General features: G+C 36.4%; 1 protein-coding gene across 1 annotated transcript; it reads right to left on the reverse strand.

Annotated features, from left to right (window-relative positions):
* Positions 1–4,398: 4,398 nt before the first annotated feature.
* On the reverse strand, positions 4,399–23,103 carry LOC110441238. The gene is made up of 6 exons (XM_021484344.1): positions 23,084–23,103; positions 22,017–22,094; positions 21,031–21,069; positions 16,078–16,164; positions 15,516–15,626; positions 4,399–5,528 (listed from the first exon to the last, which is right to left on the reverse strand). The coding sequence occupies exons 2-6, from the start codon at positions 22,033–22,035 to the stop codon at positions 5,290–5,292; spliced, it is 495 nt and encodes a 164-aa protein (XP_021340019.1). The 5' UTR covers positions 22,036–22,094; positions 23,084–23,103; the 3' UTR covers positions 4,399–5,289.
* Positions 23,104–23,423: the final 320 nt, after the last annotated feature.

Below are 23,423 nucleotides of genomic sequence, written 5' to 3' on the forward strand. Positions count from 1 at the left end.
GTCATTTTCCTTCTCAAATTGGTTAGCTCTATTCCAAAATGCTACCAGCCAAATCTTATGAATCCATTCCTTTAAGTTCTTTAGAACAAATCCTTTAAAATGTTGTTGACCTCTGTGACCTCTAAAGTAAGTTGAGGTCATTTTCATTTGCAAACTTTGGTGAGCTCTATCCCAGGAAGTCACCAGCCAAATATTAAAATTTTATGAATTTTAATTCTTCAGAAGTAGTTTGAACCGTTTGACATATGTTAACGCTGTGACCTTGAAAGTAAATCAAGGTCATTTGGATTCGCAAACTTTGTTTGGCTCTTTCCCAGGAAATTACCAGCCAAATATTAAGGTTCTATACCTTCCAGTTCTTCAGAAGAAGTTGTTCTAAGGGTAAGACATATCTGACTCCTGTGACCTTGACAGTAGGTCAAGGTCATTATCATTCGCAAACTTTGTTGGGCTCCTTCCCAGGAAATAACCAGCCAAATATTAAGGTTCTATACCTTCCAGTTCTTCAGAAGAAGTTGTTTTAAGTGTTTGACATATCTGCCTCATATGACCTTGAAAGTAGGTCAAGGTCATTATCATTCGCAAACTTTGTTGGGCTCCTTCCCAGGAAATAACCATCCAAATATTTAGGTTCTATAACTTTCAGTTCTTCAGAAGAAGTCGTTTTAAGCATTAGACATATCTGACTCCTGTGACCTTGAAAGTAGGTCAAGGTAATTTTCGTTTTCAAACTTTGTCAGGCTCTATCCTAGGAAGACACCAGTCAAATATAAAGATTCTATACCTTTCAGTTCTTCAGAAGAAGTCGTTTGAAGTGTTTGACACATTTGACCCCTGTGACCTTGAAAGAAGGTCAAGGTCATTTTCATTCTCAAACTTTGTTGAGCTCCATCCCAGGAATCGATCAGCAAAATATGAAGATTCTATACCTTATAGTTCTTCATGAGAAGTCGTTTGAAGTTTTTGACATATTTGACTGCTGTGACCTTGAAAGTAGGTTAAGGTCATTTTCGTTGTAAAAGTTTGTCGTGCTCCTACCAATAAAGCTTTCAGTCAAATATCATGACTCTAGGCCTGTCCGTTCTTCAGAAGAAGTTGTTAAAAGGAAAAGTCGAAGGACGTTGCACCATGACATAAGCTGACATTTTGCAAAATCAGAATAACTGTTCAACACATGCTGCATGGCCATATGGAGTTATAGAAAAGTAGTAGCGTAATATTGAACACCCCCCAGTGATTGATTTAGAGAGCAAGGTTCCCTCTTTATGGATCAAATTGTCTGCTTTCGTCAGGAAAATTAGACCTTTCACTGAAATTGGCAAGGATCCCTTGCTTTAAAAAATAATTAACCCTCTGTCCCCCTTATGGCCATGTATTTACTTGCATTATTTACAATGTATTTATGTATGCTGAAATGTATAATACATTTATAGACAATGATACATTTATTTACAAAACATCCATAAACAATAATCGTTACGATGATTAGAGGAGTAATACAGGCACGGGGACAGCATTCATTTAATAAAACAACCCGATAAAAGTAAAAAAAGGAAGGAGAGCGTAAATTGGAAATTCTTCAATCAATCTGGCTTGCGGTGATATACATTTTTACGGGTTTTGTGTAGGGCTGATATATTGCATCCATTATAGTTTACGATTGAAAAACAAACAGGGGAACATATGAAGCAGAAAATGTTTTTATCAGCCCTTTCCAAGAATTATCACCAAACTCTCATCTTTACTTGACAAAATGCTGTCAGTACGTCAGCACTTTATAAAGGCACTATCTCCAATCTGAACACAATTCTGATATTCTATCATTGAATAAACTCCAAGCACAACTTCTCAACGATCATATAGAGGATGGACCAACATAATTACAGCCAATGGATTCCAAGAAATTGCTGAATTATGGTAACCCTTTCACCACTGTAGACCATAATGGACTCATCCATATCAATGCATGGCAGAGTCTACTAAAGTTACATAGGGGTGAACGGGTTTAGCACAGTCTCTATCTATGACCAAGATGGACATTAAAATTAAACACCAATGTACAAATGTATATGTACCACAACATGCTGTAGTTATAGATTTGCATCAAAGTACTTTGTATATACAGGACGAATACAACTGAAAATTGCCAAACAAAAACAATTTTCATACAGACATCCCTAGTTTAAATTATATCCCAGTAATGAAACTAATTTGTAGCATGGCCTAATTCTCATGAGACAATCTTTAATGCTTTGTAAGAAACAAAATATTTGTTAATTGGGAAAATGATGTCCCACAATGTTCTCAAACTTCGAACTACATCATGCTATGAAAAGTACCGGTATATAATGCTTGATAAACGGTACCAAGGAACTGACTTGGGAACGAGAGCAAGCAATGAGATAAATAGATGTTCAGCAAAACACTCCTTACAAATAAACAGGTATTACAGGTCTTCAATGAACATTCATTTCATATGAGATTCATATATCGTTTACAAACCTTTCAAACTAGCTATCTTTAGCTGAACTACAAGGGAACATTGATGCTGAGTATCCATCTCGTATGAATAAAAAAAATAAAAATAAAAAAAAAAAACCTTCAAAAGTACTGATTAGACTGCAGGGGTGGGTATATATGAAATATATTTCAAGCTTTTTAAATTTGTGGTCATAAAACTATTAGACTGATTTTCTCTATCGATACCATAAAGGAGCGTAGATGCTGACATCACAAAACATAGACAATGCAATCTGTATGACTGAAGTCACTCACAAGAAAAACATGCTCATATATATAATTAACCTATTCTTAGCTAACAAAACAAGATTTTGATTGTTTTTTTAATTTTCAATGGATTTCTGAAATGGAAAGGGAGGGGTGTCGGCAGCATGCATTTGTATTGCAGGGAACAAGTACTAATGTACTTATTAATGAGAAATTAAAGTTGCGCATTGCGTTTACAACACCATTTCCTATCTTTAATATCAAGATCATTAAGCACCAAAGAATATTAAACTTTTAATGTCTTTTTTTTTTAAGACAAAGTTGCAAGTATGGCAAGCACTTACAAATTCTGACCATTAACTAACACTTTTGCTTTTAAAAAACAGATATGGTCAAATAAAATTTTAAAAGATCATAGCATAACTAGCTAAGTGAAATTAACGTTTTACGTTAAGAAAATACCACAAAGGTAAACAATGAGAAAACACAATAACGCTTAAAATACAAACCGGTTTCAAACAAACAGTTAACAATAAACATTTCATGTGGGGAACTTGGAGGGAAACACAGTAAATGAGAATAATAGCATCTCTTAACAAAGGAATTTACTCATCCATGGACATCAGGATGGCTAGGTTTGTCCTGAAAAAACAAAAACATCAGAGCTAAGTATCTCATTTTTCTTCTGAAACATCTTTTTTCACGAAGGACACATCACAGACTGAACACCAATCTACAATACATTTCATGCATTTAAGTCTACAAAGATGTTTGGTGAAGGCAGGCTTTCTCAGAATTGTGATAAATTCAAGGTGTCTATACAAAATGTATTTCACATGCAAAGAACCAGAACGTCTTCCATAACACAGACAACAATAACTAAAAACATCTAGTCCCAGTGACCAGATAAATAAAAGGCAAGCTAGTGGACATCAGCATTGATTAAGGCTAATATCTAGAAAGAACAAGAAACAGCCACATAGACCTCAGGCCAACAACAAGCAGCAGTGTCTGTCAAGTGAAAATGTCCAGTTTAAACTTTCTCCATATCATCCTCATGTCTATAATATAATCTGGACTAATACATCACATCTATATATCATAAAGGTCCTCCATAAAATATTTTAATACCATGAAACTGAGAATCAACTCATTGACTCATATTGTTCCTCCGAACACAATATCAAAAATCTTAATCATCATGAAAACGTAACATGCTAAGCATTCAGGTATGATAATGATAACTCAATGTGCCAAACTTGAAAGCAAAGCTTGCGATTTCTCAAAGCGGAGAAGACATCGACCAGTACAATAAACAATGGCAATGACAATGAATTTAATGTTGATGAAGAGGTACATAACTTTTGTGAGCGACATGAATGATTTTACTTCAAGCTTTTTGATATATTTACATGCGATACAGCTATAACTTGGTTATATGTATATATCTTATCACATCACAGTGAAGATAGATGTTTTGAAAATTGCAATGGCAATTCTGATAGGTTAATTAACTCAAGCAATATATAAACAAGCAAGAAAAACATCCACAAACCTTCGCTCAATGCTGAAGTTCAGACTGTCATTAAGGTTCAATTTTGCTATTTTTTTTACATGGAGTGGATATGGAATATTGTACATGTATACAATGAATTCAACCCTTTCAACACTATAGACCATAATGAACTCATCCAGATCATTTTTCAGTAGAGTTTATTAAAGTAACATAGGGGTGAAAGGGTTAACCTCATATTCATGACTTCAGACACATTTGATTTCCAATGAATTGATGGTTAATTGTTTTGCTAATATCCGAAACAAACAATTAAGAAAATTTAAAATATCTGAAATATCATCTTACCCTGAACTGTCAATGTCGGGCTATGTAGCAATAGATTGATTTGTCACTTTTAGTCATTGTATACAGCCAAAACCTACCACAAGATCATGTTTAATTACACCAAAATGTTATTGGCTCTTAATTTCCAATTTTTTGGGAAACAGTCACGTGCCGGCAATTAAAATCATGTCTACTTTTTAATGAATGTTTCTTGATGTTGAAATTAGTCTTGAAGTATCTTGTACCAATGGCAGATTTGTTTGAACACTGAACAGTCGTTGGATTTATTTTGAGTTGATATTAAACAGAATAAGTATGGAGTGCTATATACAATACAATAGTACATAATACCTCCCTTCACCACTGCGATGGCATCTAGTTAGTCAATAGTGCCTGTTACGTCAACTTTACTCCTTATGCTGGATTAGAAGAATTCGGATGACTGTAGAATAGTTTATCATGAAGGAAAACCTATTCTTCACACAATTAACTAACTCACCCCTGAAGACATATTTGAACTTCCAATTCAAAGGTTGGAATAGTCCATTATGAAATTTCAGGGGTGAATGAGTGAATACCTCATATTGTTTCAAAAATAGAAAAGACTGGTATTTCAGTTTACTCTGTAAAAGTCTTTAACATTTTCGTAAAAGATAATTGATCTGATCCTTTTTGAGCTGTCGATCCGTGTCGTGTCCTTATTTGACTAACATGGACAAAATCTAAACATCGTCTACTTTGTCATTTTTGTCAATGCCTTTCATCTCCAATGCAGTTGCCTTTATAACATTAGTTTTCTCCCCTTTCTTGTCTACTTTGTCATTTTTGTCACTGCCTTTTGTTTCCACCTCAGTTTCCTTTACAACATCAGTTGTCTCCCCTTTCTTCACACCTTTTTCATCACCAGTGACATTTGTAATGTTGGGATTAACCAGGTTAGTCTCTGTGTGTTCTGCGTTACCTAGCAATAGAAACCAGATGCACCTCGCATAAATTATTATGATATTTATTTTCATATGCACATATTTTAAGTGCTTTATTTGAAAAAAAAAACCACTTCTTAAAAATATAAAATCAAACAAAAGTAAAATATAAATCAATCCTAAAAGTTATTTCATCCCATAATAGCATTCGATAATAACACACAATTAGTTAAAATGGATGATATAGCTTAATAAAAAAGTAAGGCAACCTAATATTTAAACTTGACCTTAAAACTGGGTGATTAGGAACCTTAATTGTCTGAAATTCCTTCTTACCAGTTTGACGATTAAAGCTCATTTGAACAAATAATAGAACATTTTTTTAGCTTTGACTTGTTTCTATGTATATCAATAGTGACCTTGGCCTTGACTTTTGAACCCTGAAACACAAAGATGTCTGAGGTATTATCGTACCTGGCCTTTGTGTAAATTTTGACCAAAATCCATCAAGAAATAAAGTTGGTAGACTGATGACACTGAATTGCTTGATGATTTTCTATAAATAGCAATGGTGAGTGACCTTGGCCTTGTCATTGTAATCCTGAAACATTAATCCATATGAGATATTCTCATTCTTGAAATCTGTAAAAAGTTTGATGAAAATTTCTTAAAAATAGAAGTAGCCAGAGTGAGGAAAATGAATATTTCCATATACAGCAACAGTGGCCTTGGCCTTGACCTTGGCACCCTAAAATACTTGACCTTTGTATAAAAATTGTTCAAAATCCATAAGGAAATTAAGCTGGTTAACTTATGACACTGAATTGGTTGATGATATTCTATAAATAGCAATGGTGACCTTGGCCTTGCCATTTGACCTAATAAATGAATTGTCTGATGTATTTGAATACTTTTGACAATTGCGTGAGTGTTTACATTGAATTGCGATGGGGCATGATGGGAAGGACATGGGTATAGAGACATAAGCCATTATTATTTCAGGAAACAGAATTTGTACTTGTCCATTCAGTGTTGACTCCAGGATGAAATAGTTGTTTGTACAATCAGTGTGAAAACTAAATATGCATGTGTGTACAAGGGATAGTATGATCAGTTTCATTGCAGCAGTTTTGAAAACTCATCCAGCTGGTTATACAAACAAACAGCTTTACAGAGCAGTAGTGTTAGGACACTTAGGTCAGACAGACATCACAGATACAATATAAGGGAAACTGACAAAGAGTTACTTTTTGCACTTATGTTTCCACCTTTTTCATCTCTTCAGGTGACAAAGAAAATGTAACTCCTTGTCAATTTGCCCGTATTTTATGACAGAATGGTATTTCGCCATGTAAGTATTCTATGCTTGGCAGATACATTATGAATGCAGAACCTTCAACAAGCCCCAGGAAATTTGAAAAAGCAAGCCCTCATAACCTTAAAGCCAAGCTCAGAGAGGATGATGGTACAGGATGCCTCAGTATCAAAGCATTGTTAAGTCATTGTTAAAAATTGTTAACAACTGTCATAAGTTTGTGAATATCTACGAATTCCATTGCAATTTTTAGCCACCTGACTGGATAGCAATTACACCTCTTGACCCTCAGCCTTGACAACCTTCACACCTCTTGACTCTCAGCCTTGACAATCATCACACCTCTTGACCCCCAGCCTTGACAACCATACAAATCTTGACCCTCAGCCTTGGCAACCATCACACCTCTTGACCCTCAGCCTTTACAAGCATCACACCTCTTGACCCCCAGCCTTGACAACCATACAAATATTGACCCTCAGTCTCGACAACCATCACACCTATTGCCCCTCAGCATTGACAACCATCACACATATTGACCACCAGCCTTGAAAGCCATACAAATCTTGACCCTCAGCCTTGACAACCATCACACCTCTTGACCCTCAGCCTTGACAACCATCATATATATTGACCCCCAGCCTTGACAACCATACAAATCTTGACCCTCAGCCTTCACAACCATCACACATAATGACCCTCAGTCTTGACAACCATCACACCTCTTGACCCTTAGCCTTGACAACCATCACACCTCCTGAACTTCAGCCTTGAAAATCATCACACCTTTTAACCGTCAGCCTTGATAACCATACAAATCTTGACCCTCAGCCTTGACAACCACCCAATTATTGACCCTCAGTGAACAACTGTATTTGTATACCATCATATATGATCTGTTGGTGCCTGCAGATACATTTTTTTCAACTTGTGCTGACCAACCAAGGAGAATTCTTGCACTCTTTGCAATATTACACAAAAAGATACAAAACGCCAAAGATTCACCAAGATAGCCATTCAGGTATTACACACACAGAATCTACAACGCCATGATCAACATTGACACCAGGTTTACAATTCAACTGTAACATACACCAACTCTACAACAACGCCATGATCAACACTGACACCAGGATTACAATTCTACTGTGACATACACCAACTCTACAACACCATGATCGAAATTGGCACCAGGATTTCAATTCCACTGTAACGTACACCAACTCTACAACAACGCCATGATCAACATTGACACCAGGATTACAATTCCACTGTAACATACACCAACTCTACAACAACACCATGATCAACATTGACACCAGGATTACAATTCCACGGTGACATACACAGAATCTTCAACAACGCCATGATCAACATTGACACCAGGATTACAATTCTACTGTGACATACACCAACTCTACAACAACGCCATGATCAACATTGACACCAGGATTACAATTCCACTGTAACGTACACCAACTCTACAACAACGCCATGACCAACATTGACCCCATGTTGAAATCCTTTTATTGAACAAATTCTTTAGCGAATTAACTTTTTATTTTATATATTTTTTTATATAACTCTTTGTTAAACCAAATGGTGATATTAGTCAAAGTCAGAAAAATGCTGACAAATCTAAACTCTTCTTCATTTGAGATTAAACAAAAAGAGCTTGGACACTCCACCTGAATAAAATAAAATTCTTTTGACAATATTCATTCCTGTGTTTTCTGTGATATCCTCAATTTGTTTAGAATTATTGCAATTCATTGCATGCAGAGGCAGTGGAGTATAGCATATTGAATCCCAGACAATGAAGAATACATCCTTACCAAAACTGGACACCTATTTATTACAATCCTGAAACATAACAATATAACATACTTTGTGAATATGTAGGAATGTCCAAATTGCTGTGTCAGTCTGATAACATATTCTCCCACCTCAGACGGGGATATCCCACGTCATACCAATTTGCTAGATTTCCTATCTTGTCTGTTCCTTCTGGCACCTTTATGTGACATTTCACAGAATTTTTGCGCAGCACGAATTCATCCCTGCATAAAAGGCTCGAAACAAACTACCAGCTATGTGCTTTATACATGTTCTTTTTGTCGTTATATATATATTGTTATGATGTACATTATGTACTAAGATATCGATGTTGTAGATAAAACATAATGTACACTATAAAATACGTTGTCTTCTTTAAAATTTGTGAAGATGGACTACCTTTTAACGCGGCAGCATTCAAATATAGCTTTAATAGTGTAGAGGCCATATTTAGTTGAGGTCCCAGGCGAGATTCTTGTAGTATTTAGCAAAATTGGATATTTTTTTTTAAACTAAAAGGTGCAAGAAAAAATAATCTATAACCTATAACTGAGCGAGAATGGTTTATCTCAGTCTTGGGCCAAGATTCTTTAACACCCCAGCCTCAGCTTACATCTCGGTTGGGACTATATGTTGCAGAATCTTAGCCCTCGACTGAGATAATCCGATCTTGCTCAGATACAGGTAATAGATTTTATTATTCCTGACCATGGTTTACAAAGGTAGCATTGATGGAAGTCTGTGAGGTGACTTAACTGTCTTCTTACACAGAAGAGCTCTACACCCACAGGTATTGAAGTCTGTAATTGGGTTATCTGACTATCCAGACACCACTAATCTGTTTGTACCGGGTACTACATGACAAATTGACACTTATCAAGGTATTATGCCCCCTGTAATTGGGTTATCTCATGACTATCCAGACACCACTAATCTGTTTGTACCAGGTACTACTTGACAAATTGACACTTATCAAGGTATCCGGCCCCCTGTAATTGGGTTATCTGACTATCCAGACACCACTAATCTGTTTGTATCAGGTACTACATGACAAATTGACACTTATCAAGGTATCCTGCCCCCTGTAATTGGGTTATCTGACTATCCAGACACCACTAATCTGTTTGTACCAGTTACTACATGACACATTGACACATATCAAAGTATCGATCATGCCCCCTGTAATTGGGTTATCTGACTATCCAGACACCACCAATCTGGTTATCCCTACCATCAAGACACATACAGCTTACTTGGTCACCCCTCCATCCAGTCATCACAAATTCAGTCATCCAACCATCAAACAAAAAGTAATATGGTTATCCAGCTATGCAGCTACTACTTTTGAATCTGGGTTTTCTGACCACATTGTTAGCCAAAGGAAACATAGCTTTTAACATTTCTACCTTAATCGACAGTTTACTTCCTTTACCCTCAATGTAATATCTCTGTGTTCTCACAGACTTCCAGCCAATCAGAGACAGGCTATTGACCGGCGAGATACAGAGAAATACAAGAGGCCCATAGGGCCTGTATCGCTCACCTTGATATCTAAGCAATCATGGCAGAATATTCTCAAAATGAGATCCAAGGGAATATGCCAGACCCCAAGGCCAATCCTTGTAGCATATATATCTGTATTCAATTTTTCATGCCCAGCAATTTTATGTATGGTTATGGTGTTGGGATCTCAACTGTTTCCAAGCTGTGACTAAGAAACTCGGTCCCTAGGGGTTCGGTCAGACCCCAGGGTATATTCTAATATTGTGACTGCATTCGTCTCCTATGCACAGCATTTGTATATATAGTTTTTGAGTGGGATCTCAGCCGTTTTAAAGCTATGGCCCAAGGACTGTGTTTCCAAGGGTGGGGCCAGACCCTGGGGCCATCCTGGAAGCATATGTGCCTTCATCTGTTTGTAATCGGCAATTGTCTATATGGTTATAGGGTTGGGATCTCAACTGTTTCCAAGCTGTGACTGAGAAACTAGGTCCCTAGGGGTTCGGTCAGACCCCAGGGTCTATTCTAATATTGTGACTGCATTCGTCTCCTATGCCCAGCATTTGTATATATAGTTTTTGAGTGGGATCTCAGCCGTTTTAAAGTTATGGCCCAAGGACTATGTTTCCAAGGGGGGGGCCAGACCCTAGGGCCATCCTGGAAGCAAATGTGCATTTTTCTCTTTATACTCAGCAATTGTATAAGTGGTTATATGGTGGGGATCTCAACCATTTCCGGGCAATAAACTTTTTTTGGTCCCACCCCTTAGCCCGGGGGGTCAGCCACACCATTTGTACAATTTTGAATCCCTGCATCCCATGAATGCTTTTGATTAAATATGATTGATATCCAGTGCATAGTTCTACAGAAGAAGTCGTTTATAGCAATCTAGCCAAATTGCCCCCTTTTTGGCCCCGCCCCTCAGCCCCCTGGGGGGTCAGCCCAACCATTTGTACAATTTTGAATCTCCACCACCTAGGGATGCTTCCAGGCAAATATGGTTGATGTCCATCTCTTAATTCCAGAGTAGAAGTCGCTTAAAGCAATATAGCCAAATTGCCCCCTTTTTGCCCCTCCCCTCAGCCCCTTGGGGGGGCAGCCCCACCATTTGTACAATTTTGATTCCCCACCACCTAAGGATGCTTCCAGTCAAATTAAGTAAAATTCCAATCAGTGGTTAGGAAGAAGAAGTCGTTTAAAGAAATTGTTGATGGACGGACGACGGACGGACGGACGACGGACGCCACGGTATGGCATAAGCTCACCTTGGTCCTTTGGACCAGGTGAGCTAATAATGATAAAAGCTGTAGCTTTTACATACTGACTTTAGCAACAGTATTCAACTGAAGTAATTTGACGTGGAACAGTAGGTCAAATACAAAGTCACAACTCCGATATCACATACAAAGCCATGCAAGTACATACCGTATACTGGGAAATGATTGCCCTTTGACAGTAAAATTCATTTTTGCCAAAATTAAATTTGTCCTTCACATTTAATTACAATCTATATTATGTTTTTACATGTGCTCTCTTTAATGATCTATTTGCCCTAACTACAGAGGGCGAAAAAGGCTAACATCTAGTTGCAGCGAAAAATTCCCCTTATACAGTACTAAGTGGCTCATTCCAAATTTACATTTGACAGCAGAAACCTTTAATGAAGTCAACTTCAAATAAAGAAAACAACTAGAAAATGTATTTATCATATGACTACTGTGTTATGCAGCGTCATAAAGCCATCCCATAAATTATGTTTATGAACAATATTATTATTGTTTGTCTTTAAAGTTTTACAGTAACAGAGCTAAACAACACAATGTTTAACCAAGATGTAGTAAAGATAGTCAAAAACTCATTCACCCCTGAAGACACATTTGAACTCTTCCAATTCAAAGGTTGGACTAGTTTATTATGAAACTTCAGGGGTGAGTGAGTTGATAATCAATCCAGTTCATAGAAAGGGCATAAAAATGAAAAGGGGCTATAACTCTGTATACAGCGAGGTATTTGAGACTAAATTTCAGTATGAAACACACCACCTTCCCAATGTACACAATTTAGGTGAAATAGCTATGACATTATGCTTGGGACAAAGTTGATGGCAAATTTAACCAATCAGGCTTTTCCTTATCATATAATGTCCTGTCATAGACTAGTATTGTTTCCGAGACATATGATATGAAACATTTGGAGTGTCTGTTGTACATTCTTTTAACAGCTATGGCAGGAGTTCCTGTAGAAAAAAACCACCGACCTACAGCCAGTACCTGGTGACTGCTCCACGCAGGACTCAAACCTGCGATGCCTAAACCACTTTGCAACTGCAGCCCCTGATAATTGCAACAATGATTTCCCCAACAAAATTACGATATGATGACGATACTGGCAATCCTAGTAAAGGTCAATATTCTGATTCATCATTGGCTTATTGGAGAACAACGTTGTATGGAAAATGAATCTCATGCCTCTGAATCTACTTTCATCTTTACATGAGAAATTCTGACAAAATAAATTTCAACCACAACTTGCGTCAGGTTATCTTTTCCATTTACAGGAATCTCAAATGTAACAAATATACATTGCAAAACTCGGCCTTAATTTTATTATGAGCCCTTGTTCTACATCAAACTATATCTTACAAGAATACAATAATATATATATTATATACAATAATACCATATTATATATATGAAATACAATAATACCATATTATATACAATAATACCATATTATATATTATATTATATACAATAATACCATATTATATATATAATATACAATAATACAATGCACTTATTTTTGCTGCATTGTTTAATTCACGGTTGAATTCTTCTGCAAAAATCACGAAACAAAATTTACTCGAGTTACAGTATTTTGAATCACATGTTTCATTTCGAAACTTGAAATTCATAACCAAACCTACACTTAATCTCCTCACCATAAAATAATAATGAGGACTTATCAAACATTCTGAAAGAAAAACATTAGACAAGGGAATTCAAAGAGATCACATAATATTTTAGATGTAAACTGTGTGTTTTGTTCTGGGCAAGCTGGCAGGCATCATTAGCTAATATATGTGTACATTAATGTCTATGAAATGTGACTGTGTTTGTAAGTTGCCAGCTGACACTATTACACACTAAAGTACTACCAGCCGAGATCAGGGCCATCCTAGTGGCCAGATGACACTATTACACACGAAATTAGGACCAGCGGAGATCGGTGACATCCTAGTGGACAGCTGACACTATTACACACTAAAGTACTACCAGCCGAGATCAGTGACATCCAAGCGACGGTATCAACAGTACTACATTTTGTGTAACTACCTACGTATGCTGTTAGTATACAGTAAAACAGGTTTACAATCAACATGCTTAAAATCTTGCTTGCAAGCTGAGGGAATAAAGAGCAGTACTTTCAAGGTATTGCAACAAAAATATTTTTTCTGTTTTCATTTTCAAATCAGTCTGCAGATTCAAAGAGAAGAAAGCCCCATGAATGGGGTGCTAGGAAAGTCAGTTTCAAAAAAAAAGTATGGAAAAATGTAAAAGATCCCCGAGAGACCTTGATGCCTACCGTTGTAAGATCTTCGTTAGTTCTACGTAAATTTGATCTTTTTTCTTCTTTTATCTTCTTTTCTCTTATCTGTTGGATTGATAGTCTTGTCAATAGTAAATACACCTTGTGGTGATATTTTTGTTTAAAACTTCCTCTAACGGTGTCTTTTTAATGGTAGCTGGGTCATCATTTGACCTATACTAAAATATTTGTGTGAACACCAGAACAAGACAATGACTTTTCTTGCAGTTATATTTTTCTTCTGATAAAGCAATTTGAACTCAAATCAAAATATGCAAAACAAGTGAAACAGAAGAAACTTATTTAAACAAAGTGAACCTACATATGGAATATTAAAAAGATCGGTCAAGTACCATCAAGGAAATAGTGATAACAAACATTATCTGTCAAATCCAAGATGGCTGCCAGGTGGCCATCTTATTTTTCTGATCAGTCTCAAAATAAAACATGCATAGCTATATGGACCAAGTTGAACATATGTAATTTGAAAAAGATCTGTTGGGTACTTGTTAATAAATAATGGTAACAAACTTGAATTGTCAAAATCAAAGATGGCTGCCTGGTTGTGACTATAGCAATCTAATTAAAATTATATCTTTACAACGCTCCCGTTTACTGATATGTCGCGTTGAAGATCTAACAACATCCCTTAGAAGGCCATGTTCAGGCGACCTTTGCATTAACCAATCAGATGAGAGCTTACGCATTTCTGTAAGTGATGATGTAATGATTTCGGAACACACTTGCTATGTTAAAAGACCGAGAGGTGTCAAATGAGCATTGAAAATGGCGGCGCCCATGACACCACGCCGTGTCTATCTACAAGACAACGTTTGTACAATTTGTGGATTTTGCTTTGAAATAAGAGAGACTAGGACTTCTGGTGATGTTGTCGTTAAAAAGTTTAACAACCTGAAACTAAAATTAACCAATGACAGGCTTCGCAATATTCAAACTATCACTGGACCAGACGAAAAAGTGGATTTTGGGCTACGAGGTGTCTGCATTAAATGCTACAGGTCCTGCTTTCTGATTGGTTGAAAGAAAGAGTTATGTTGCCTTTTGATTGGCTTGTTATAAATACAATAATGCATTCATGTTGACCTCTGACGTGACCCTCTATGGGATGTTGATAGATCTTCAACACGACATATCAGTAAACGGGAGCGATGTGAAGATATAATTTTAATTAGATTGTGACTATAGACCCAAAGAAACTGACATATTAACTCATTCACCCCTGAAATGTAATAATGAACTATTCCAACCTTTGAATTGGAAGAGTTTAAATGTGTCTTTAGGGGTGAATGAGTTAAATAAGAAAGATCTGTCTGGTACTGCTTATGAATAACTATCGCAATATTGAACTGTCAAGAATCAAGATGGCTGCCTCCTCTGTTTTTTATGTAACAATATCTTTTTATTGTTCATATCAACATCAATCTTTATTCTTTTCTTATAAAATCTGATTTCTGATATCCATGGGGTTTGTTTAAAACAGTTTAGTGATCAAAGAACAAAAACTAATTATAGCACTAATTTATCATGTCCCCTGGGTTCATTATAAACATGGTTTACTGATTATAGCACTAAGTGATCATGTCCCCTGGGTTCATTATAAACATGGTTTACTGATTATAGCACTAATTTATCATGTCCCCTGGGTTCATTATAAACATGATTTACTGATTATAGCACTAATTTATTATGTTCCCTGGGTTCATTATAAACATTGTTTACTGTCATTAACTGTGGTTAATATTTCAATGTATTAAATAATGCTTACGAAAGTTCTTTTTCGCATTTACTCGACAACAGACAAGGAGCAGCATGATGATCACCAGTGCAATGACAGCTAAGGCAAAACCAGCACCAGCATAGGCCAAGCCTTTAGTCACTGTAATGAAACAACGGATGATTAAAAAGAGAACTATGTACATTTACAAATCAATGTTTGTGAGGATATTGGCCTTCAGGTTAACTTATGTGTAATTACGTGAATTAAAATGCTTGATACTGAAAGAAGCATGACATTCTATTTTTAGTAAGTGACCTTGACTATGATCCTATCCATCAGAAACTATTAAGAATATGGCTGCTAGAATAATGCAAGGAGTGTGACAGTGAAGATCTATTTTAGTAACAGTGACCTTGACCTAATCAAAACAGTATTAGAAAGACAGACAGACAAATAGCCACTATCTCAAAAAGTAAACATGAATAGTCATTCATTGTCATTGATGGTGTCTGTAATTATTTGCCTACATTTTAATTTTACCCAGTTTAAAGGATGACGTGGTTTAGAGCTACTGATTGAAAGGCCTGCTAACACATCTATGATAACTTACCCAAACCAACGATGCAAAGTATGATTCCAATCACACAAAGTAATGTTACAATAACTGCTGCAATAAAGGTCTGCTTTACACTCAACTCTGAAATGAACACAAAAACCAATAAATTTGATGGAGAATCAATATAAAATAGGACAATGTAATACCTATAGTTTTATACTGAAAAACAAGTCTGAAAGGATGCATTCTAGTAAAAAAAACAAGAGGCCCAATGGGCCTGCATCGCTCACCTGGTATTAATATAACCTAATAAAAGTGGACTAAAATAAAGCTACAGGCAAAATATCAGTGTCTTGACTTAAGTCATTCAGAAGAACCTGTTAAACGATTTAAACACATTTGACCCCTATGACCTTGAAAGTCAAACACTGACATTAAATTTAACAAACTTTATAGCCTTCATCCCAGAATGCAACTTGTCAAATATCACAACCCTAATGGCCCTATACCTTTTGTTTACTGAGAAGATTACTTTTTAGATGGATGCACTGTGGACCAGATGTGACCTTGAAATTGTGCCAAGGTCATTCACATGAACAAGCAATCACCCTGGACGCTTTAGTTGTTCAGAAGAAGTCATTATTTTGGTGTTTTTAAGACAAATAACCCCATGTGACCTTGAATATGGGCGAAGGTCATTCATTTGAACAAAGGTTGTAGCCCTTCATTCCAGCATGCTACTGATCAAATATCATCACCCTGAACCTTTTGGTAATTCAGAAGAAGTTGTTTGAAAGTGTTTAAGACAATTTACTCATGTGACCTTAAAAATAGGGCAAAGGACGTTCATTTGAACAAACTTGGTAGCCCTTCATCACAGCATGTTACTGGCAAAATATGAACACCCTAGGCCTCTTGGTTATTTAGAAGTTGTATAAAAGTTCAAACATAGTTTACCCCCCTTGACCTTGAATATGGGTGAAGGTCATTCATTGATTCATTCAATTTGAAGCATACCAATAATCCAGAGTTGGTCATTTTCATTGAGCCTCAACATAGCATTAATCACAAATTAAAACGTTATAATGCTGTTTTTACTGTTCACTGGTCTCAACAGAGTGACTCGGCAGTTGAAAAATAACCTTTCATTGTCAAATTGGATGGCTGGACGAGAAAAACGTGCAAACTGGTCAACGCTTATTGAGAGCAAACTGCACGGGAAAAATTGTCAATGACACACGGATAGTGTGTATGTGTCATACTCGGTCATGTGTGTGAATTTTCATGTATATATGCCCGGCTGCCCTTTTGGGGTCTGATGTCATAGACCGGCCATACGACGTAATCCTACGTCGTCCTTGTAGGCATAACTCCAACAGCATTGCTGCCATTCCTTACATCTTTATTTCCATGTATAGCTTACTCAGGTTAATCCAGATGTTGATAATCTTTAACTCTCTCCTTTCTGACGCTCAAGGTTTCTCTCTCCTTTTTGACTCGCAAGGTCTCTCTCTACTCTCTCTGTCTCGTTCCTTATATACTTGCTACTTGTCCCTCACAGAAGACCTCCTGCTGAGGCTCCTTGCTGATCTCAGCCAGCAGGACATTTGGCCCATGCTGTGTTTCTTATTTTACTTTAACCTGATATTTTATCAAAACTATAAATGTTACAACTGATCTAAATACTTGTCCTGAAAGATGACATTCTCTGCTTTATACTGAAGTCTTGCACTTATAACACAAACATTGAACTTAAATGCATTATTGAATTATTTAGTATTTGAACACTTCAAATGACAGTAAAACATATACAGAATCAAAACTACTTGCTTGATTTGAATAATCAAAACAGTTCCATAAACTACACATAATGCTTAGTGTTATTATTTCTCTATTCTTGTATAAAAGAATGAAGCTACATAGAAATAGTATGTTGAATTTGTTAAACAATAACAAATCGAATCTACACTATATCGGCTGAGGTTCAGCTTATCATTTTAATGGTCCCAGTGGGGGTATCCCACTACTGACCATTTGCCCTTCAGCCAGAGGGAGCTGATCACACAGCATGACCCCCTATACAGCTCAGCTAGTACTGATTAGCCTACAGATGTGCAGCTAAAACTAATTATTACTTCTCAGATAAATTGAGATAATATGTCACACTATTTCTCTGTCTGTCATATATGCCCCTCTACCATTTAAATTTGTTCCACAAATTTGCATATGTTTATACAAGAGTTCCTATACCTATAAAACTAAATTATTTACAAAACATTGTAAGATATCAGTTACTCTATAACCTAGCTGATATTTGGTGAAGAAGAGAAGGAGAAGAAACCTTGTGGAAATCCCACTGATTCATTGATCAACTCTCTACACCCTTCTTTCCCACTCATCATTTCCTCTGGTTCTCACAATGTGACATATATACATTTCAAATAAACATACATGTATTTCATATTTCATTACAATAAAACAGCATAAAACATTCAATATTTCAAAATATTGTTGTCCTTTCAATTCAACTTTGTTTTGTTGACACTTATATGTTCATTGCCACACATGTACATCCCAAGAATGATGTTACATTGTCCATTTCCAGTCGCAAATATCTGTTTTACTGGCTCTGCTCCACGTCGCCAGTAACATTCAATTTGCGACAGTATCATCGCCGCAAATTTCAAAATACAGTAGGGTTATCCCCTCATTATGTGTTAACTTATTAAATCAGAACGGAATAAACAGCACAAGTTCTGAAACCTTCCTAAACCTTGATGATTGTTTTACTTCAGGTTTATTAACATGTATGATTCCTGTGGTCACTATAACTTACAATATCTGGCCACACAGAGTTTGTGCCAAATGCAGTAGAATATGGAACACGGAATATAAAATGAAACAAGAGGTCCATTGAACCTGTATCGCTCACCTGGTTTTATATATAAGTCATTACAACTGAATGCATTAGTACATCTTTATATGAAATTTCCTCAAAACCAGAAAAGATCTATGTTCTAACCCAACTGGGACCACAATATCTGACTTTCAACTAATCAGGGGCCGCCATTGAGTTGCAATGTTAACAGATTTTGAAATAAGTAATATGTCATATTACAGGGTGTAATTAGACAATACCTTAATTTTCATTCAACTATAAGCTTTTATAAACCTAGAAACCAATATTCAACACCATAGAATATGATAATCTAGCTGTACCATTTCTTAAGACTGAAGGGGTCAAATCAACCTCATTCAATTAAGAAATGTTTGTTCTTCCTCAATTATGTCTTTGACCAAATTTTGTACAATCCACTCACACAATTAGGGGTTATTAGCGTCTTAAAGCAGAATATTAGATAATTCCCTCTTTGGGGTCCCGCCTTCCTAACCCCAGGGGTCGTACCAGCTTCATTTATTTAGGAAATGATTGCTCTCCCCCATTGAAGTTTCAGAGCAAATTTGGTTAAAATAGTCTCTGGCGTTTAGGAGAAGATACGTTTTAAAGCAAATTTAGCTAAGTTCCCCTTCAGGGCCCTGCCCCCCGACCTCAGGAGTCGAACCAACCTCATTCAATTAAGAAATCATTGCCTGTCCCTACTGATGCTTCAGACTAAATTTGGTTAAAATCCTCTGTGGTGTTTAGGAGGAGATGCATTTTAAAGCCAATTTAGCTAAGTTCCCCTTCAGGGCCCCGCCCCCCTGGCCTCAGGGGTCGAACCAACCTCATTTATTTAGGAAATGATTGCCTTCCCCTACTGATGCTTCAGACTAAATTTGGTTAAAATCCTCTGTGGTGTTTAGGAGGAGATGCATTTTAAAGCAAATTTAGCTAAGTTCCCCTTCAGGGCCCCGTCCCCCTGACCTCAGGGGTCGAACAAACCTCATTTATTTAGGAAATGATTGCCCTCCCGTAGTGATGCTTCAGACTAAATTTGGTTGAAATCCTCTCTGGCGTTTAGGAGGAGATACGTTTTAAAGCAAATTTAGCTAAGTTCCCCTTCAGGGCCCTGCCCCCCTGGCCTCAGGGGTCGAACCAACCTCATTTATTTAAGAAATGATTGCCCTCCCCTACTGATGCTTCAGACTAAGTTTGCTTAAAATCCTCTGAGGTGTTTAGGAGGATATACTCTGGTTTTAAAGAAAAAGTTGACGATGGACGCTGGGCTACGGCATAGGCTCACTATGGTCCTTCTGACCAGGTGAGCTAATATTAACAACAGTGACAAGGAAATAACTCTTGTTGATGACGAATCAAACTGTGACCCGACAACAGTGCATTTTAGTCATCATCTGTGGTTGATGCAGATATACTGCAAGTTTTATCATGATATCTTTAACTTAGCACTTAGTTGACCTTATAATATTAGAGGAACTGCCTACTGTCATAAAAACAAAATATGAACAAGTTCTAATTATTATGGGGACCATTACAGAAGTCCTCAAAACTGACCCCATAGTCGCAAATGATGCATGAATAGAGTTTACAATGCCGGCATATACTTGCATACTAATTAAGTTTAAGCAAAATTAGACACAGAGAGGGACTGTTGGCATCACCTTGGCATACACCTTTCAATGTTTGAAACAACCAGACTTTCTTTTACCTTGACCTTGAGGTAAAGGCTACAGTGACCTTATGACACTGAATTGCACATCATCTGTAGGTGATGCAGTCATAATGCAATTTTCATCATGATATCTTTAACGGTTTAAAAGTTACGGCCTGGACAAGATCATATTAGAAAGCCAGAACCAGTACCGATACAATATGTCTTAATTCCTTCTTAAGATGGGGAGACATAATAATGATTACATCAACTATAGGCTCACAGTATTCATAGCCAATATGAATGCCATCTGAATGTGGTAGGGTTATATAGTGGCAATGCCATAGGATTGTTAATATAAAAGTAATGTTATATGTTTCTTGACCATGAACTCTGATTTTGGCAATTTCTTAAATTAAAAAAAAATAAGAATCAGAATGTAATTGGCAATACTTACTTGATTTGATGAACACGGGGCAAGGACCTGGTATTCTGCCTGAAATGAAAAGTATAATATATCATATAATTGGTATGAGGTGTCGCTGGGGTTTAATGCTTTCGTTCTCTCTGTACCGCTGGAATATGTCATAGCAAAATTAAAGGCTCAGTGTGCACCACCTTGTGGATGAGACAAGGAGACCAGTTTGATCCTTTCATGTACATGTACATTAAAAGAATCTGTTTGTCGTGTAACAGTAAAATTGACTGACTTTAAAGTTGAGTGTCGCTCCTCTGTAATCGTCAAAGGACCGGTATCAGCCTAGGTATCTACCTGACACCAATTAAATAGCTAACCATGTGCCTTCAATCTTGCTATGACATATTCCAGGGGTGTAGAGAGTAAAAGTGAGCGTAGCCCCTGGAGTATTGAGGATACTCATAAACATACCTGTAAACTTTTCTTGACTTATGGTCTGTTTTAGGTAGTAAACACCGTTCTGAGATAATGACAAGGCATACTTATCTAGTGTGTTGAAACACATTAACATATCAATACAAATATGTATTTCAGAAAAGGTTCACCTATATTTCATTCTTTGGGAGTAATCTTTAAATATCAACCCCCATTTCTCACACATGGTCCCTCCATCAGCCCCTAGGGGAGCCATCACGTTTTGAATTCCTTCGATCTATGAATACAGTAAAGTTGTTAAATCTTCACCTTGTACAATTATTCTTGTTAATTTGAAACGTGATAAATATGTTGTTCCATTATTGCAAAGTGCAGCTAGGTTAAATAAATAAATTTCAAACTGACAGCATACATTTTTTGGTATCTACATAGTGAAAAGAAGGTTCTTTTACTTCAAAAGCAGATGCTTATAAAAAATAAGTTTTCTTCCTGTCTTTTCCATGCAAGTGATTTTCAAATTCATTCAAGCAGAACTTGTACAAAAAAACTTGCAATGTTGATAAATGCTAACTAAACTCAAAATTACTTACCACTGCGTTGGAAAAACATTATCCAACAGAGAGCCACGCAAACCACAGCTACAACTAAGCCAATGACCGCCAAAACAACTGAATAGAAAAATATTAATAATCAACTTGGGGAAATACTTTTTATCAATAATCAATTGGGGTCAATACTTATCACTGTAATGGTATTCACACTGGGTCCAAGTTAAAGACATTTACAAACATGATGGCAAGCAAGCTTACCCTACAGGGCAAATATCTAATTAAAACTCATAGGTTTAATTTGTCGGAAGATTTCAAAGTTTTTACTTGTGTGGCCCAGTGTTATTTTCCTTGAAAGTGGGTCAAGGTCAATTATTTGATCAAAGTTTGTAGTCCTTCATTTCAGGATGTTACTGGCAAGATATTATCACCCTAGGCCTTACCGTTATTCAAAAGAAGTTGTTTGACAATTTTTTTTAATCATTTGACCCTATTGACTTTCAAAATGGTTGAAGGTCAATCATTTGAACAAAGTTTGTAGCCCTTCATCTCAGCATACAACTGGCTAAATATCATCATCCTGGGCGTTTTTGTTATTCAGAAGTAGTTTATAGGTTTTTTAAGACAATTGACGCCTGTGACCTTGAATATAGATGAAGGTCATTAATTTTAACAAACTTGGTAGCCCATCTTATCCCAGCTAAAGTGGACTAAAATACAGCTACAGGCAGAATATCAGTGTTTGATTCATAAGAACCTATTAAAAGATTTAAACATATGACGCCTGTGACCTTGAATGTCGAACAAAGACACAGAGCTTATAGCCTTTCAACCAAGCATGCTTTTGGCAAAATATCATTACCCAGCTGGACCTTTTGGTTATGCAGAAAAAGTCATTTAAAGATTTAAACATATAATGACCACTGTGACCTTGAATATGGGCGAAGATCATTCATTAAACAAACTTGGTAGCCCTTCATCCCAGCATGTTACAAGGGTTGAATTTGTGAATGCATAGACAGACATTGAGTATCAAATTATAGTTCCCAAAATTTGATTCCAATTATTTTGTTCAGAAACCCTAAACAAAAGAGTATAAGTCTACTTACTAGTAGCTGTGCTGCCTGCTGAAATGAAAATAAAAAGAGGTAAAAGAAACTTATGTATAAATTTATATTTATTTATCATTTGGTTGTACAAATTGAAATTGATGTCAAACATTGCCCTAAACGCCTGAAAAAGAATAAGATATGATGAGTATCATCTTTCAGTCAACTTCAAATTTTATATGTTGATTATTTAAAATTAAAACACCACCAAGCATTTTCCACAATGCTTCCGACCAACACAGCTATAAGGCATGAACTTTCACAAGTTTAAAGTTTCTCAGACGACAAAACAATATGTGTTTCACCTTTTATTCCAATGCGATCGTACATCCATTGTGAC

Source organism: Mizuhopecten yessoensis, unplaced genomic scaffold (assembly GCF_002113885.1).
Source record: "Mizuhopecten yessoensis strain PY_sf001 unplaced genomic scaffold, ASM211388v2 scaffold715761, whole genome shotgun sequence".
Lineage (NCBI taxonomy): Eukaryota > Metazoa > Mollusca > Bivalvia > Pectinida > Pectinidae > Mizuhopecten > Mizuhopecten yessoensis.

What these genes read in the sequence shown, in the direction of transcription:
- LOC110441238 (XM_021484344.1), bottom strand. An exon ending in CCCCGTGTTCATCAAATCAA is followed by an intron (nt 16,165 to 21,030) that starts GTAAGTATTGCC and finishes TGTTCATTTCAG; the next exon opens with AGTTGAGTGTAAAGCAGACC. An exon ending in ACTTTGCATCGTTGGTTTGG is followed by an intron (nt 15,627 to 16,077) that starts GTAAGTTATCAT and finishes GTTTCATTACAG; the next exon opens with TGACTAAAGGCTTGGCCTAT.